General features: G+C 54.8%; 4 protein-coding genes across 4 annotated transcripts; 3 read left to right on the top strand and 1 right to left on the bottom strand.

Moving 5' to 3' along the window:
- The first annotated feature begins 35 nt into the window (after positions 1–35).
- BDP81DRAFT_158279 (uncharacterized protein) lies at positions 36–887 on the top strand. The gene has a single exon (XM_060581981.1). The coding sequence runs from the start codon at positions 135–137 to the stop codon at positions 798–800; it is 666 nt and encodes a 221-aa protein (XP_060448697.1). The 5' UTR covers positions 36–134; the 3' UTR covers positions 801–887.
- Positions 888–4378: 3491 nt separating this feature from the next.
- On the bottom strand, positions 4379–10032 carry BDP81DRAFT_158257 (BTB/POZ domain-containing protein). The gene has a single exon (XM_060581980.1). It carries the CDS (start codon positions 9623–9625, stop codon positions 4784–4786), a length of 4842 nt encoding a protein of 1613 aa, XP_060448696.1. The 5' UTR covers positions 9626–10032; the 3' UTR covers positions 4379–4783.
- A 1940-nt stretch (positions 10033–11972) lies between these two features.
- Positions 11973–13183, top strand: BDP81DRAFT_446471 (mitochondrial carrier domain-containing protein; the record flags this gene model as incomplete). The annotated part of the gene is made up of 6 exons (XM_060592065.1): positions 11973–12018; positions 12083–12105; positions 12173–12183; positions 12244–12273; positions 12332–12415; positions 12475–13183. 6 exons carry the CDS (start codon positions 11973–11975, stop codon positions 13181–13183), a joined length of 903 nt encoding a protein of 300 aa, XP_060448695.1.
- Positions 13184–14159: 976 nt separating this feature from the next.
- On the top strand, positions 14160–17117 carry BDP81DRAFT_311333 (uncharacterized protein; the record flags this gene model as incomplete). The annotated part of the gene is made up of 1 exon (XM_060583715.1): positions 14160–17117. The coding sequence occupies one exon, from the start codon at positions 14160–14162 to the stop codon at positions 17115–17117; it is 2958 nt and encodes a 985-aa protein (XP_060448694.1).
- Between the last annotated feature and the right edge of the window lie 45 nt (positions 17118–17162).

The raw sequence follows: 17162 nt of genomic DNA, 5'->3' as shown, positions 1-17162 counted from the left end.
GGGTAGGCTAAGCTTTCGGGAAAGCAGCGGTGAGCTGTGTGTTGCGATTTCGTAAAGGAAGTTCTAGGCGGCGCGGGGGAAGGTATTCGCGATGTCGAAGTTGGGTTGGTACCGAACCTGCTCATCCATCCTTCATGGCAACTGTAATAGGAAGTGCAACACCTCGACACCCTCAGTCTTTGAGCGCACAGCGAGGGGGGAATCGGCCGGTCGGAGGAGAGCTCGTAGGACGGAGAGGGAGAGCAGTTGTGGCGGGGCCGTTTGGGAAAGGCGCGCAACGACGCAGGCAACGGCGGGCAGGGCGACAAAGTCAACGTGGAGACGGGCGGCGAATGATGAGAAGCGATATCGCACAAGCAGGCCAAGGGTGTTGGCGAGCAGAGCTGGATAACTGCAGAACCGTAGAACGAGGTCGAGGGCGAAATGTACAAGCTAAGCGCTGCCTTGGACCATGGCTCTCGGTTGGGTGCGGTATGGGAGTATGGATGTCGAAACGAGAAGTGGTGGTGACAGAGGGGAAGCTTTCGCCAAGCAGGGAAAGGGACCTCCTAAGCACGTCCTCCAACAACGCAGACGAGCCGCTCCAAAATGCGCGGCTGGTGTGGTTTTCGGATTTCCAAGAAAAGAGAGGAAATCAAAGAAGAGTGGGCGGCGATCTGCGGAGTTGCGGTGCTGTGGTCGTCGAGTCGGAGGTTATCGGCGCTGGTGTCATCCGCTCAATGGTTGTTGAGCCTCGTGATCGTCGACAAGTACCCTTCCGTCATCGAGTCACCTGGGTGGGCCAGCAGAATGGAGTGTAATTCAGGCGAGCAAGTAAGGCGGTGTATACTTGTCGATGCGTTCGCAGCGAAGAGGCAAGGGGGGGCTAAGGACGGCACAGAAGGAGAAACAGGCACCGCAGTCAAAGATCAGACGGGATATGCTGACTCGGAGAGACCGAGATAAAGTGTAGAAGATTGATGATGGGGGAAAGGTTATGGCAAGTAGAGAAGGGACGGAGATTTAGCGTCAGAATGGGGGCCAAGGGCGATAAGGCGCAAGGACCAGAGGCGATGATGCAAAGAGGACAAGAAGAAGTAAGTAAGTATAGGTAGAGCAGGCAAAGACAAAGGGATTGTTGTCCGAGTAGTTGCCGGGTAGGAAGAGAGACACAAAGCGAGGGAGGGCGAGAGATACCGGTAGGTAATACGGAGTATTAGAGTAAGTAGATTTGGAGAGGATGATGGAAGAGAGATGGGAAGGGAGAGACACTGAGGAGGCCGATGACATGGATCTCTCGTCGTACCTAGTTGTCTGAGTGTGTGGATAAGCACACATGGAAAGTACAGATACAGTGAGAAGTGCTTGTTAGTGACTTGGAGAGACTCACAGCGATAGGGAGATGGACTCACTCACAGCGAAAGGGAGAGAGAGAGAGAGAGAGAGAGAGAAGAGTGACAGGGCCAGGTAAGGTACTGTGGTAACCTGGAAGATAGAGGTAGGGGGAGGAGAGGAGCTGGCACCGGCTGGTCTGGGTCCTGCAGCGGCAGCGCATCCGCCCCGGCATGCTGCTAACAACCTGGACAGTGGAAGTATCCGTGCCAGGAGCATCAGCCAGTAGCCGCAGCATGTGGTAGGCCAGTGACCTGTACGGAGTAGGGTACGTAGTACCTAGGGGCATGATGAGTATGGGGCAGGGCATGGAGCAGCAGCAGCAGGGGGGCTGCATCTGTCATGGGCGGTGGACCAAGACACCACACCTGTGCACGCATCGTTCCGTTAGGTTGACTTGAATAGGATGGGATGGGACGGAACAGAGCTGGGGTTTGAGGTTGCGCTGCTGGTGCTGATGTTGTTAGTATTGGCATTGTCGTGACTTGCTGGTGTTGGTAGCTGCAAGCTTCCTGCATCTCCTTCCATTGACTGATGATGAGCGTTGTGAGTGTCTAGGTATTCCCTCAGGCACGATCACAGGTACGTAGTGACATTTGAGCACCCTGATGTCAAAGTACCGTGCCTTGCCTCTCAGTTGGACCAGTTACACAGGGCAGTTGGACCGTTCGTCAAGATGCATCGCACCGTCCTTTCCATTGTGTGACAATGGCCGTGGGGTGAAGACTCCCATTCTTCCACTTTTCTCTCCTGAAATGCTTTCTGCATGCATGCTTCTCATTCAATCACCGAGAGTCTTTGTATTGCATCCCTGGGACTAAATTGATGGCCCCATCTGACCTGAGGCTATCAATCTATCGAGAAATGTCAACAAAGGGAATACCTACAGAAAAGAAGAAAGGAAAACGAAAGAGGAGAATGGATGGCACAGATTACCATCCGAGTCAGAGTCATCATCATCGTCCTCGAATCGACATGACTCCATCTCTGACTCCAACTCCATCTCAATCTCCAACGGCTAATGGTCAACGGTCAACCCCAACCTCAACTTCGAGGCTCAACTTCTTCTCCTCGGCTAGGCTGCCACTCGCCCGCTTGAGCAAGCCTTCGCCAGTTGCATGTATCATGTATGGGGCGCCCGGGGCTGCACCTCACAGTCATACAGACACTTGCCCCGATACGGAGTGGCCAGGCAATCAAATCCATCGGGATTGGCTCTCACATCTTGACTCTTGAGTCCTGGACGCGGTAGAACTGCTTGAGGTTACCGCCTCCAATATGCAGAAAGGTCCTGGATGGGGAATAGGCACCGCCGCGACCCTCCGTACCAAGCCCGGACCTTAGAATGGCCTCAACTCCACCCCATGCATGACCGCTGGGTTCTGGGGGAGAAATGACGGGGTAATAGGTAAGGGGTGCCGGGCGGCTCTGCTAGGTAAGTCATTTCCACTCTTCCCTCGCCTCTGCCGATTTGTGTCTCGTTGACTTTCTGTGGTCAGTCTCGCTCGTCTCTGCTCTGCCTTGCTTCAGGCCAGGGCCAGTTCTCTCGGCCGCAGCAGTGTTTGTTTGTTGACGTGTTGACATTGTACCAGTATCGCAGACTTTACCCAAGCCCCTGCAATGCGGCAAGAATTGGGTTTGGATCAAGTACATACAGGTGCCCGCTGACAGCTGGCATCCAGGCCGGGCCATCCAAGCACAATCATCAATCCTCGATTCATCGCCTCGCCATGTCCCTTGTCTTGTCTACGACTGTCAAGGCACTATTAGTCTGTTAGCAACCACCCTCCTTCCCCCGGTGCGCCTCTGCGGCTGAGAACCCAACCAACCCCCTTGTGTCCATCAAGTGAACGTCAAGGTCAACAAGGTGCGCCAACGCTTCCCTCGTCCAAGTCCACGACGGCCAAAGACAACCTCGAAAAGGCGGATAGATGGCAGGGTCCAAGGTACGCAGGCTGGCACGCCGGTAGTCGACACTAACAGTAGGCACTCAACTCGCCCGGTCCTCGGTTGATCCCGGAAATCCTTCTCCCGTCACCGTAGCGCCCAGCTCGTCTTCCTTCCTTTTCTTTGGGAACCCCCAATCCTGTTTTACAGGTTGACAGAGTACCCGCCTCTCTTATCGTCGTCTCTCCAGAGTCCACGGGCGGCAACTTCGTAACGCGCCGGATCCAGCCTCCAGCAGGTCCTATAAATGGCACCGTCCGAGAAATCGATCTCTCGTCAATATACCAAGGTAGGTAAAGCGTGGCAAGGCAAACCCCGAACGACCTACTCCATCTGGCCTTGCCGCTTCATTGCCTGTCACTGTTGTCGTGATCCCACCCCCCTGGCGGCATGTGCGGCAATCCCCAAATCGAAGCAGCCAAGCAGCAAGCAACCTCTCCCCGGGCAAACGAGTCATCGCACCGATCGCCAATGAACTAGCAACCTGCACATCCATCAGCCAGCCTAGCAAGCCGGCCCCCTTATCAGCATCACCACCATCATCTTACGGTGAGGTGCTTCAGGTTGGTTGCCATTGCCATTATCAGTGCCTACCCCGACTCGTGATATCCGCAGATAACGATAACACCATGCTCCGGCCCGGGCCCTACCTCCTCCTCCTCCTCCTTCCCCCGCACCCCGTCCAACGTAAGTCAAGTCAACCGCGCACCACCCACGCATCACGCACCAACGCAACTCATGGTGACTTTTGGTTCTGGCGCAGTGGCACGCTGCATCCGAACCGGCGTCTGCAGATCGGACCCATTCTCCCCGACAGTAGTACTCGTCCTCCCCCTTTTTTACACTTGCGTACAGATACACTCTGTGAGACTGTATATCGGAGGAGAGCACTGCTGGTCGTTCTGATCAAGGGAACACACGACATCGTGGTAAAATCGCCGAGGGCGGGGGCTTGTAGTCTAGAATAAGAGAGTAAACCGTTCTTGGCAACGTTTTCTCTCTCCACCCTGCCGGTCACATGGTATTAGTGTTACCGACCAACCGACTAAACGAAGAAGAACCAAAAGCAACAAGTCCACTACACGCCATTCTTTAGCGCTCAACGGTCACCAAAAAGACTGAATCGTGCAAGTTGTTTTCCTTTGGAAGCGGTGGCGGTTGAGGCGATGCAGCATGTGGGAGTGAAGAAGTCTCTTTTCTCTGTCTCTCTCTTGCGTCTCTCTCTCTGTGTCTGTCTTCTCAATTCGTCTATGGGACCAAGTAGAAAAGCAAGTTGGAGCCACAAGGTGTATATGTGATGTTGTGTCCGCCAATGCCGCCTAAATCAAAAGAAAAAGGCCAATTCCCGTGTTTCCCAAAACGTAGACCCATGCCTGACCGCGTGCTTTGCCTCGAGGTTTTGTCGGGCTTTAAGACTCCTTTGAAACGCCCTAGAAATCAGTTATAAAACAAGAAGAACAAAAGATCACAATGTAGATGCCACTGCGGATGTCGATGCTTTTCCACCTCTCCCCCGCCCCCGGTGACCCCGTCCCCGGGAGTTATTCGCCGGTCCGCCGGGCGCCTTGGCCGGAGGAGGTACTCCGGCATCAACGTTGCCCGCAGCGGCCGCAGCGCCGTGTTCTTGGCCCGGAGCGCCACCGGCTGCTTTTCCCTTCGCGACACCCCGACCCCGTCGTCCCCGTTTGCTGCTGCTGCCGCCGCCACCGCCGCCATCCTTCTGCGCCCTGCCTTCCCTCGGCGCCTTATCCTTTGTCTCGCGCCTCGCCTCTTCCTCTTGCACCCGCCGCGTCTCCTGGTCCCACCACTCCTGGAACTCCTGCTCCTGCTGGATCTCCTGCATCGACCTCTTCGCGACGGCCTCCTTCACGATCTCCTGCTCCCGCTTCTGCTGGCCAATGATGTCCGCCATGCTCAATCCCAAAATGGGCTCGGCCTTGTTCGCGGGCGTGATGTAGGACTTGGAGTGCGGAACCAGCGGCTTCGACGTAGGTTGACTTGTCGAGGAGGCGCCTGCCACCGCAGGGGAGGAGTTGTTAACGCGGGATTGGCCTGGGAAGCGGGTGTCCGGCGAAGCTGCTCTCCGCGGCGAGGATCTCGCGGAGCTCTCGACCGAGAGTAATTGCTTCGAGTTCGGGTTGTCCGCTAGTGGTGACACAGGTTTGGCCGAGTCCTTGGCTAGGGTATCTTTCAACGACGTCTTGGGCCCGCTCGCGACAGGCTTCCAGGGGGCAGGTTTATTGCCAGCTGCCTCCTTGTCCCAGGCCGCTTTAGGTTGTAGGACCTCAGCTTCGAGGGCCGCCTGAGCAGCGGCTTGGGCCATCTGTTGCTTCTTCCGCTCCTTTTGCGACACCTTGGGCTGCGCTGGCTTGGGGGACGCTTCTTTGGTCTTTTGCGCTGCAATGCCGGCGGACAAGGCAGACTTTGTTGGCGTCTCTGTCAGAACTCGGCGCAGGTCCATCTTCTGAGTCGGGAATGCCGCTGCTGCCCACGGGCTGCCAGATCTTTGTGCACCCGGCCCACGGGAATCTGTTGGCGAAGGACTCATGCCGAGGTGAGCGGACGTACCCATTGGGGGGCTTTGCACGGGGTATTGCGGCGAGCCTGCCTGAACTTTGCTGTCTTTCCAGGGACTAGACAGCGAGGGAATCCGGTCCAATTCAGATTGGCTCCTGGCCTCGGCAGCCCTATGCGTGGGTGATATTGTAGGGCTACCTAGAGCGGAAGGCCCCTCGTCGTCCATGTTGAACATCAGATCGGCGTGGGATTCCTTCGGTCTGAGGCTGGGACTGAACGGCTCGTTGCGACCAGTCTTGGATTTGCGCCGAGATTTGTCGACACTGGGAGACGTTACGCCGGACAAGTCTTCAAGACTACCGAATTTAGTCTTGAAGGATGATGAAATTTTCTTCTCGTCGTCTCGTTGCGTAGTCCGGAAGGCCATCTCCCGCACTCTTCGACGGCGTTCCTCGTCGATATCGAGAGCCAGATCGGGGTCTTTCTCAAACAAGAGCAGCTCGGCCCGTCCACTTCTGACGAAAGGATAGCGAGCTAGCTGGTTTTCTCGGACAATGTTATCCAGCTCCTCCAGAAGATCTTCCTCCAAATCATCCAAGAAGTGGTTTTCCAGCACAGCCTCCATTTGCAGACAGATGTACTCTAGCCCGGCGTCTTTGAACTCTGTGACGGCGCATGCGCTGATCTCATTCAGCAGCGGAGCAATGTTTCGAGTATTGGCGAAACGTGCAATGATGAATTGGCAGATCTGGGACAGCCGGTCCAGCATGAGCTCATTTGCAATACTCATAACGCCCATTACCAGATCAGAGAAGTCGTCAATGTTGGCTGATGTGGTCTGGTTGAAAAGTTCCGTTCCGACGTCTGCGTAGAGGTATCGCAAGACATATTGGAATGCCTCAGGATCACAGTGACTCAAGTCCACCCGAATAAGCTCTTCCTCATCTAGTTCGTCGCGACGGCCAGCAAGCCACATACCACCGGCTCGCCCATGGAACAGACCTTCGAAGAACTCGCATCGCTGGCGCAGCAGCTGGCTGTGAACCGGTACCTCTTCGCCGTCGAGCTCAACAAGAGCATCCGCGTCTTCAAAATACCTGACGTCCTGGATGGCTTTGGAAAAGTCCTTGTCCAGTGACTTTTCCACAGTCGTCTGCAGACGTACAGCCGATTCAAGCTTCATCATGTCAAGCTTCGTCGCAAGCTTCATGAGCTCGAGCCGAACCTGGCGGTACCTGTGGGCTAAAGCGGGTGCTTGACGGGTATGATTCCATGCCGGAACAACGGTGTCATCATAGAGGTAGACAGCCAAATTTACCAAAGAAAGCAAGTCGACCGAATCGACGGTGATGATCGTCCTTCCGTCTTCCTCTTCTAGGCTCAACACTTGTGGAATCTCCCCTAGGCCACCATTGCGGTAGTCGCTAAGCAGGCTTCGCAGAACAGAACTTCGGGCCGTCAAAATCCATGAGTGCACCGGAATCTTGACATCCGGACATGTGGAGGTGCGGAGCTCCATGTCAACGTCCGAGTTCGGATACATCAGGAGAAACTGTTGTAAGTCGCGCTCCAGATCCACGGACTTGAGAAACTCATACGGCAGCTCTCCTATCCGATACTTCAGATCCTCGGCCTTCCAGAAACCAATCGTGTCTTTGTCGCCCGCACCGGGTGTCGATGCCTGGAAGTCTCGTAGTGCGAAGAAGGAGGCAAAGTCCTCCCAGAGCGACTGCTCGTTGATGCTGATCTGTTCCTTCATGACGTCGCAGTCCTTGCGGATTGCCGCGAATGCACCAAACGTGGAGCTTCGGACAGCAACGGCATTGGTGACACTCGGTACACGCTGGAACTTGAAGTCCTTTCTCTTGATATCTGCTGATCCCGGGGTGGCAGCATCCTTTGCTTTGGCGCGCTTGATACGACGCCAAACAGCTCCAGACTCTGTGCAGATGATCACAGCGCCGTGTTCACCAACACTGACAGATTTGACGCCATCCTTCCGAGCATTCCATACACATTGCGGGGTCGTGACGGCACCCTTGATCTTGGCTGGATTTGTGGTGGAGGTGGCCGCCGTAGTCGCATCCGGTTTTTGAATCAGTGCCATGGTGAAGAGGTCGCCTCTCGTAGTGACAGCCGCAATCGTCTCTCCACCAGATGTGATCCGGCTGACCTGGTTCCGTGCTGCACTGTACCTTGTCGACATGGACGTGGTGAACTGATGATTTACGAAGACGTCAGGGGAAGGAAATTTGACAAAATTGTATCCGTAGCTCGTGAAGACACAGACGGTGCTGTCGGCCAGCAAGACGGTGGTCGCTTTGTCAATAGCGGAGACTGCGGCGATGGGCGAAGAGAAGAGCGAAGCTGCGACTTTTCGGGGAGTTTGTTGGACTTCCAAGGATCTCGAATCCGCATCCATGAGCGCCAGCTGGCCGAGGTTCTTGCCCCAGCAGAACAGTGACGAAGAGGTGTGAGCGACTGAATGCACGGCTGATGCTGCGATGCCCAAAATCATCTCCTTCTTGAGTGTCCCAAACACTTGTCGTGGGGTGGTGCTCATCGGTTCCTCGTCTTGTCTGGCAGGCGGTGGTAAGCCGTATCCCAGCTGGGAATTGCTGTTGGAGCCCCAGGTCCATAGCTCACCAGCGTCAGTGACTACCAGGGTATGGTTCTGGCCGAGTGCAACTTGCACCACCTTCTTGTCAGCGAGTCCACCTTGCACCGGCACGAAGCGATATTGAGTGTTTTCGTCGCCCAGCCCAAGTCGCCCGCCTCGACCAACACCGCAAATGTACAAGTTTGAAACAGGGTCAGTTGTCAAGATGGCCGTATGCAACTTTGACAGGACAGCATCGTGAATCCGTAGAGGTCGATTACGAATGAGAGCCGGAATCTCCTCCAAGTCCAAATCTTCCTCTGGGAGATTGGCGCCTTGGGGCCCAGATTTGGTCTTCTCCAGATACTCTTGGTAGAATCTGCGGACAAGTTGATCCGGCCGCTTCAGGTTGATCCTCTCGGGATACTGCCGATCATCTTCGTCGCCCACACCAAGTGAGATGTTGCGGTTGCTTCCGAAAACGAATATTTCCTCGCCTTCCGCACCGCCGTCAAGCGCAGCAACCGATCTCATCAATGCCTGGCCTCCATCCGAGCTGCCGTCCGTATCCGAGTCCACATCGGAGTCGTCGGGGTTCCCAGAGTCTCCCAGGGTTCGAACAGCAATGGTTGAGTTGTAGAGATCGAAGGGACTGTTGCCCTCGCGGTCTTTTGTCTTGATCAACTGCCCAACCTTGGCAACCGAGATTCCGAGGGTCTGCTCCGTGAGGATCTTGCGCTCTCGTTCAAGCAGCAGACGTGCAATGGCGATATTTCCACAGTAGAGCGCTCGGTGAAGAGCGTTCCAGCCACTTTCGGGGTCTTGCACGTATAGATCGATCGAGGGGTGGTCGAGCAGGGCCTGGACGAAAAGGATAGCGGCCGAGTCTGTCGAAGAAGCAGCGCGGAGTAGTACTGTGAGGCCAGCGTGATCACGACTGTTGATCTCAGCCTTTCCGAGAGCGTTATTGGCATTCCTTGATCCAGCTGGGCCGAAACCGACGGCGGAGGATTTGCGTTGTTTAACGTTCCGGGGAGAGGTTCCGTATTGTCCGGGACTGCCCCCAAGGGGTCCAGCACCTATGCCCGGGCTCCTTGTGACGGTTTGCGCCGTGTGGCCGGCCGGGACCAGTAGACGCCGAAACCTGTCGACATCATTTTCCCAGTAAAATTTCCACAGTAGGTGACTCATGGGCAGATGGTGAGCAAGGGACCCTTCCAGCACTTGGATAGCACCTCGCTGTGAGTCTCTGGGATCACGGCTTGTTTAAAGGTGCGATTCCGAGCGCGAGAAGAGCGGAATCGTGGGTATTGAATCGATACGGTTCGAGAGCGGCCAGAGGGTGCGCGGGGGATGTTTCGAGGTTACGAAGCCCTAACGTTGAGAGAGAGGGGGGGTTTATCGAAGTTGCCACTTGGTCGTTAAGCTTGTGACTCTTAGATACGATATAGCAGTAGTAGTCGAGAGTGGCGATAGTGACTGGTGCGATGGACGGTGTCGCGGGTGTGGGAGCTTCGTGTTCAATGGCTGGAAAGGTCGGCTTGGACGGAAGATGAGATGAGGACGAAGGTTGCAGGAGAGTCGTTGCTGGCGAAGGGACGTGAGTCGGGGTGGGGGTTGGCGATGGAAATTGAAGGTATTCACCTCAGGGCAGGGCAGTCGCCAGTTGTGCGCGTCAGAGCCCGCCGCGCCGCGAATTCCCGGCTCCACGGGGGGCATGCAGCGTGGGTGACAGGTACCTTGGTGCGTTATCGCGCAGCCAATCGGACTCGTAGCTGGGAGCTTGTGCTCTGTTGCAGGCCAGACAAGCTTCCAGTTTGTCGCTTCAGGTGGGGTTTGCTAGCGGTCTTTCCAGGGTGCGAGACATGCTGGTCCTGGCACGCCGAGCGAGTCACAAGAAATCTGTTTGAACATGAGGTCCGCAAGAAGTGACGATGATGGCAAGGTGAATACTTTCCTGCCCATACTTGGTTATTTCAAGTCGTAGTTAGAGATACAGGATGCGACAGTTACGTTTCTCAACACCTATAGGGCCAACCCGGGTCTATGTCACTCTGCCATTTATTCGTGATCTCACGGGAATTGGCATTTCCCACATGCATAGTACGCATATATCTCAAGCAAGGTCAGCTATCTTACATTATGCTCATATAATTCTTCGGTCAGAATCAATGATTTATATAATCAGCCTTTACTCGAGCAAATGTTGAAACAAGTCCGCGGGCACTTGCCCCAGTTCACAGCAAGTCATAGAAACGAAACAATGAAAGAGTTGCTGCTCCCGTTTTACGGATACACGTTGTGTGCTTATCTAAGACCGTTATTAGGTGGGGAGCTATCCCCCGCCAGCTGCTGCACCCCGCCTGCGGCCTCGCTGCTGTCCCTCGAAGCGCCGGGATCGCATTCGGGCAGCCACACGATGTGCCGCTTGCCAATGCCTCATTCGGCAGGCTTGCATATCGCCGACTGTAGACTGTTTCCATCAGGTGTATCGAAGACACAAAGTAAGATACCGAGGCACCTAGGTAGGGCAGGCTGAGCTTACCCTCGATTGTTGGAAACCTACGCCGGTTATGTAGACAACTCTCCAGTTTTGAATACAGGAGGCATGTCATTCAGTGGAAGCGCCAATTCTCGTCTTCTTGACTTGCCTTATTTGGGCCTGGCACTCAAAATGGGAATTTCTACCATGAGCTGGTGTATGTGGGCAGACAACTTGGTGACATGATTGACTCTTGAGTCCATCATCAATGATGATCTTCAATGCCAGTTTCAAGCCTACGATGCCTATTAGGTAGAAGATTTGGTGGTGAACACAAGCGACATGTACTTATGTAAAGGTTGTCGGTCGCACTTGAGTCGGAATTGTCGCCCGAATCTCGGCAATAGACGGCACATGAAATGTGTCTCACAGTCGCAGTCGCAGATGCATCTCGGCACAGATGATGGAAGTGCCCAAAATGAATACCTACCCGGTTTGAGTGAGGTGGCCCGGGCCCTGGGGTAAAGAAAGATCCCCCCCAGATCCCCGGAACGTCCCAAAAAGCCACCTGCCCACGCTGCCGCAGTGCCGCCATGCTACCAAAGCGAGATGCCAATACGTAATCCCGCTGGCCCCAAGAGAGCGCACCAATCATGGGCCTCGCAAGTGTCAGGGACGATGAGCAAAGACGCTGCAAGCCTGCAACAGCCCGTCCCCGGTGGAGTCCGGCGCCGCTCGGTAACTTGGAAACTTGCTGCTCACGCTGCTCCAGCGCAAGGCGGCGCATGCTGTAAACAAAAAAGAGAGGCCGATAAGGGACCTCCGCCCGGGGTCCTGGCGATAAGAGCCCAGTTCCCGCTAAAGCTAAGACTCCGTACCTCGTTCGATTTTCCGCTCCATCCAATTCACTCCAGTCTCCCAGCGCTTCCACAAACCTTCCCACCTACGCACCTCATCCCGCCCGATTGATTTTGCTCCTCGGTGAGTTCCCAATTGCATCCGCCATTGCCCTCTTCTGGTAGCTAACCACCGTATTTCCAGCTGTCTACCGCCAAGATGTCGACCGACAAGCCCCTCCCTTTCCAGTACCAGTTCGCCGCAGGTTCGTTGCCCAAAAGCCCCCCACCGCCGCGATATCGGACCCGAATACTGACCACTGCATCCAGGCGCCATTGCCGGTGTCTCGGAGGTCAGTACACAACGGTGCCACATGGTAATGGGATGATGAGATATGCTTACGCCTTCTGTTACTCTAGATTCTGGTCATGTAAGTCTAGAATCCTCTTGCGACAAGCTCACGTGGCCAACATGCTAACCCGCACAACAGGTACCCTTTGGACGTCGTCAAGACACGAGTGTAAGCTTTGCTCGATAGCCAGCCGCTCGCGCACACCCCGACTGACACGAACGTCCAGGCAACTCCAAACCGGCAAGGGTGTAGGTGCCGACCACTACAATGGCATGGTTGACTGCTTCCGCAAGATTGTCCGCAACGAGGGGTATGCGAAACCACTCCTTAGCAACCGCAAGTGTATTCGCCATTGCTTATAAACCGCAGTTTCTCAACGCTCTACCGCGGAATCACCGCTCCCATCCTCATGGAGGCTCCCAAGCGTGCTACCAAGTTCGCCGCGAACGACGAGTGGGGAAAGATCTACCGCAACCTGTTCGGTGCCGCCAAGATGAACCAGTCCCTCTCCATCTTGACCGGAGCCAGCGCCGGTGCCACCGAGGCCTTCGTCGTCGTCCCCTTCGAGCTCGTCAAGATTAGACTCCAGGACAAGGCCTCTGCCGGCAAGTACACTGGAATGCTCGACGTCATCCGCAAGACCGTCGCCGCCGAGGGTGTCCTGGCCATGTACAACGGCCTCGAGAGCACCATGTGGCGCCACATTGTCTGGAACGCTGGTTACTTTGGCTGCATTTTCCAGGTCCGCGAGCTCCTCCCCAAGGCCGAGAACAAGGCCGGCCAGGTCACCAACGACCTGATCTCCGGTGCCGTTGGTGGTACCGTCGGTACCATCCTCAACACCCCCATGGATGTCGTCAAGTCCCGCATCCAGAACAGCCCCAAGGTCCCCGGACAGACCCCCAAGTACAACTGGGCTTGGCCCGCCGTTGCGACAGTCGCCAAGGAGGAGGGTTTCGGCGCGCTGTACAAGGGTTTCCTGCCCAAGGTGCTCCGTCTCGGCCCCGGAGGTGGTATCCTCCTTGTCGTCTTCACCGGCGTCATGGATTTCTTCCGCACCCTCAAGACCAACGCTTAAATCCGCACCTAGAATGGGAAAGGATAAAAATACTAGAGAAAGAGAGAGAGATCCGGGATTGTACATCTTGTACAGGCAGATACCATCACCGGGGCTTTTTGGATTCTGGCGCTCAGCAATGCAATCATTTTCAAGACTTTGAGGTCGACTTCCCCCTTCTCGTGGCCCAAGCTATATTGCTTGCCATAGTGATACCGACTTGTGATCAGATACCTGCTACTTACCTTCACTAGCAACACCATTACTTGCTACGAATTCTGCGTGTTCGAAGACCGAATCTCGCCCTGGGTTCAACCGTCTCTCTTCACATTCTGACCCAATATACAGCTTACCTTCAGCACAGTTACCTCAAACCAACCCGCGGTTTCCCCTTACCGTTCAAGAAGCTACGACCGCCTACCTCCAGAGAGGCTTTCTTCCTTTTCTGCATTACTCCTATTTATACGCTTCTAGCTACCGCGTACGCATGGCCTCGCTTCTTCCTCCACACACACACTCAACTTTGGACTCATTTGCCCAGACGCATCTTCTCAGCAACGGATCTTCAACAGTCTTTTCAGCGCTCACTCTTTCGACAAATCAATTTTTGGCCTCGTACTTCACACACCGGCTACGACCACTTCATGAGCAGTCTCGTACGGCCTCCGCCAAGATATCGGACGTTCTTTCCGCAAATCGTGGCGCCTTCCGTGGCTAGGCAAATCGCTCCTGCCCCTTTCTATACGGACTGATTCTCAACTGCTCTCTGCGCCTTGGCTTCTTTGCCTCTATTTCAATAACAACCTTACCTTAACAATACCACTTCTCACATCCCACAGCAACTTTTACCATCCGCGTAGCTGAGTTTAGCGCGTTCTCTGATCTCATGGTTTCTCCTCTTAACACACATACTTGACAGCTATTCAGGAGCAACTTCAACTCGTGAATATTTCAATTTCGACAAATCACTTTCGACATATCGCCAGGAATTGCGACAATGGAAAGCCACACACGCTCCATTTCCCGAGCTATCTCGACGGCTCGCGCAAGTGCAACGCCAGGGGGCCTTCCCACTCCTTCCCCTCCTCTGGCTTCAGATTCATCTGTCAGCCAAAGCTCAGTCAAATGTCAACGACCGGTCTTCACGGCTGAATCCGCCTCCGGCGATCAGCAGTCACCAGATATCGATGCTCAACTGTCTGCCCTGCAAATCTCGGCTCGCTCAGAGTCCTCTTCTCAAGCCGCTGCCGCCGAGGGACGTAATAGTACTTCAATCCATGCAAGCACCAGCCCCTATATCCTGCGGGCACTAGGCCAGGAAGAAGAGCTGGATCGAAACGGACTTGTCATCTTGGATTCCAACGAGGCTGATGGGTCACTGCATCACTATGACCCAGAGGAAGACGAAGTCGAGTCCGAAGATGACGAAGTGACTTCCGAAGATGACTTAGAGCTAGATCGGGAAGAGACCATGGAGTCTGACGAGGTAGCTGACACCGTACAGGATGAAGACGAGAGCACCGAGGAAGTCGACGACGAAGAAGCCGAAGAGCTCGACGATGAGCCTGGCTCTCTCGATGACAACGATGAGGAGCTGACTTCGCCATTGCCCATCGATCTCAGTAGTCTTGGCTGCAGCGACGCGTGCCGATCGGGGCTCCAGCAGGGCATCGAGGTCTACGATGAACAGATCAGAAAACTCGTGAGCAAGGTCCATGAGCTCAGTCTTGACAAACAAAAGTTGAGATCGGATATCGATAAGTTGGAGAAGAAACGAAGCAGCCAGAAGAAGCACAAGCCGACGTGGCATAGGGAACTCGACTTATATTTGACTAACCCCGGTCACAGACAAGCACTGAGTTACAACCAGATCTATACGCTGTGCTGTAAGGAAGAGAATATGAGCACCAAGACCGGCAATGTCCATCCCAACTTGCGACTCAGGGGCCCAACAAACCAAGAACTCCAGGCCTATGCGCTCGAAGGCCTCGATGATAACTCGATTAGTCAGGATGATGAATCTGAAGACAGCCGCGACGGTCCTGAGGGACTCTTCGTCCGGGACGATGAGCATCCCGAGGAAGTCCCGGGCTCAGAGGGTCAACAAACACAGGCGGATTCCTATCTCAAGGACTTTCCTTTTGATCGACTGCCTGCCAAAGTACAGGCCAACATCCTCAAATTCGTCTTTGTTGAAGAAAACAAGCTAATTCACTGCATCACGCGTCTCGATTCCTTCATGCCTCCAGAGCAGCCCACACAGACTGACACGAAAAGAAGTGGTCTGCCCCATCGCTTCCACCTTTCCGGAACATCTTGCAACATCACCTACAGCATGAAGCCGAATGCCCGGCTCGCCCTGCTGACTGTCTGCAAGCGTTGGTACTACCTTGGGGTCCACGCTTTCTACGGCCTCAACACTTTCGCCTTCTCGAGCCTTGGAGAGTTTGGACGGTTCTGCACTGGTATCGGAGAAGCCAGGAGAGAGAGAATTCAGCATGTCGAGTTGCTCTGGCTGGGCAATCAATACCTCACTCACAGGCCTGTCAAGGAAGGCAAAAAGGGCGGACTCAAATATGTCTCCAAAAGAACATGGGATGTTTCTTGGCTATGCCAGCTGCCTCGTCTGAGAACTCTCATTATCCATGTCGACGAGAGTGGCCCGCAATACATGGCTCGCCGTCACGAGCCCAAAGCCTACGTCAACTGGATGGCGTCTGTCACGGCTGGTCAGCCCAACTTCCGCGCGATGAGATCACTTCGAACCCTCCAGGGACTGCATTTCCTCCACGCTCTTCGTGGGATGGAGCTTATTCAGTTTTACGACTACAACATCTCCCGCGAGCACGGTGGCCGTCATCCCATTCGCGACTGGTCCTTCTTCATGGACATCGAGAACGTCACTGCTATGCCGAAAACTGACGACAAGGCAGAAGCCGCTAAGTTGACCAATCTGATGCCAGTTCTTCCAGGATACGAGGCTTCTCTAGAGGAGGTTGATGCAATCAAGGGCCTCTATCACAACAGTAAAGCCTTTGACGCCGTGTATGTGTCGCCGCCAGCTGTTGAAAGAGACGAAGACGGCGATATCGAGATGGCTAATGCCGAAAGCCCAGTACCGATCCAGCAGCGTGCTGCAGTGGCATCTCAAGGGGGATCACGTCCTAGCCAAGGACCGGGTGAACCACGTGCCAGGGATGGATCGAGACAGTCGAACCCCAACAGACAGGCAAGAGGGCCACGTCCTGGCAAGGGAAAGAAGGTCGCTCGAGCTAGGAATACAACGCCCGATGAGGATACAGACGGAACCGAGTCTGAGGCTTCTAGCCAAGCAACCCCGAAGGCACCCATCCGTCACGCCCGGTCAGTCACTGAACTCAGCAATTCAACCGTTACGGAAGATAGCGTTGCAAATGACTACGACGATGAAATCTCGCTGGCAGGATCAAACGCTACCAACCCCATCGACTTGGACAGCATGGAGCCACCAAAATTGCCTCTACGCCTGTGGCGCCTTCAAGAGGAGGATCGACTAGAGCGCGTCAAGCGCGAGCAATCCGACGCAATGTCAATTGGCCGCATATCATCAGCCGGAAGCGAGAGGTCCCACGGCAGTGGAAACGGGCTCTTCGTCGGCGGCTCGTCGCCGTCAATGTCTCATTATCGATCACGCCGCGAATCGACCGTCCTGACGGATAACTTGCGCAAGAGAGGATGGGGCGAGACAGATATCCGAAGCGCCATCGATCTAACGACAGAGGAAGACGATGCCCACACCATTAGCACTGGGTTCCCAAGCTCTTTTATGCCCAACTCCTCGCACCGTACCGGCAATGGAGGGGTTTGGGGCTTCATTCCCCCTATCATAGATCCGAGTACTTCTCACCTTACTCCTAGACTTGAGCGTCTCGCAAGCGTGGACGACTGTCCTTTTGGAAAAAGGCGAAGACATTAACTCGGGTTCTCCATCTTACAAACTTTTGACTTCATATAGATTTGC

Source organism: Colletotrichum phormii (genome assembly GCF_030913505.1).
Source record: "Colletotrichum phormii strain CBS 102054 chromosome Unknown BDP81scaffold_4, whole genome shotgun sequence".
Lineage (NCBI taxonomy): Eukaryota > Fungi > Ascomycota > Sordariomycetes > Glomerellales > Glomerellaceae > Colletotrichum > Colletotrichum phormii.
Note: the sequence above shows the minus strand (reverse complement) of the source record. Positions and strands in the feature narration are given on the sequence as shown.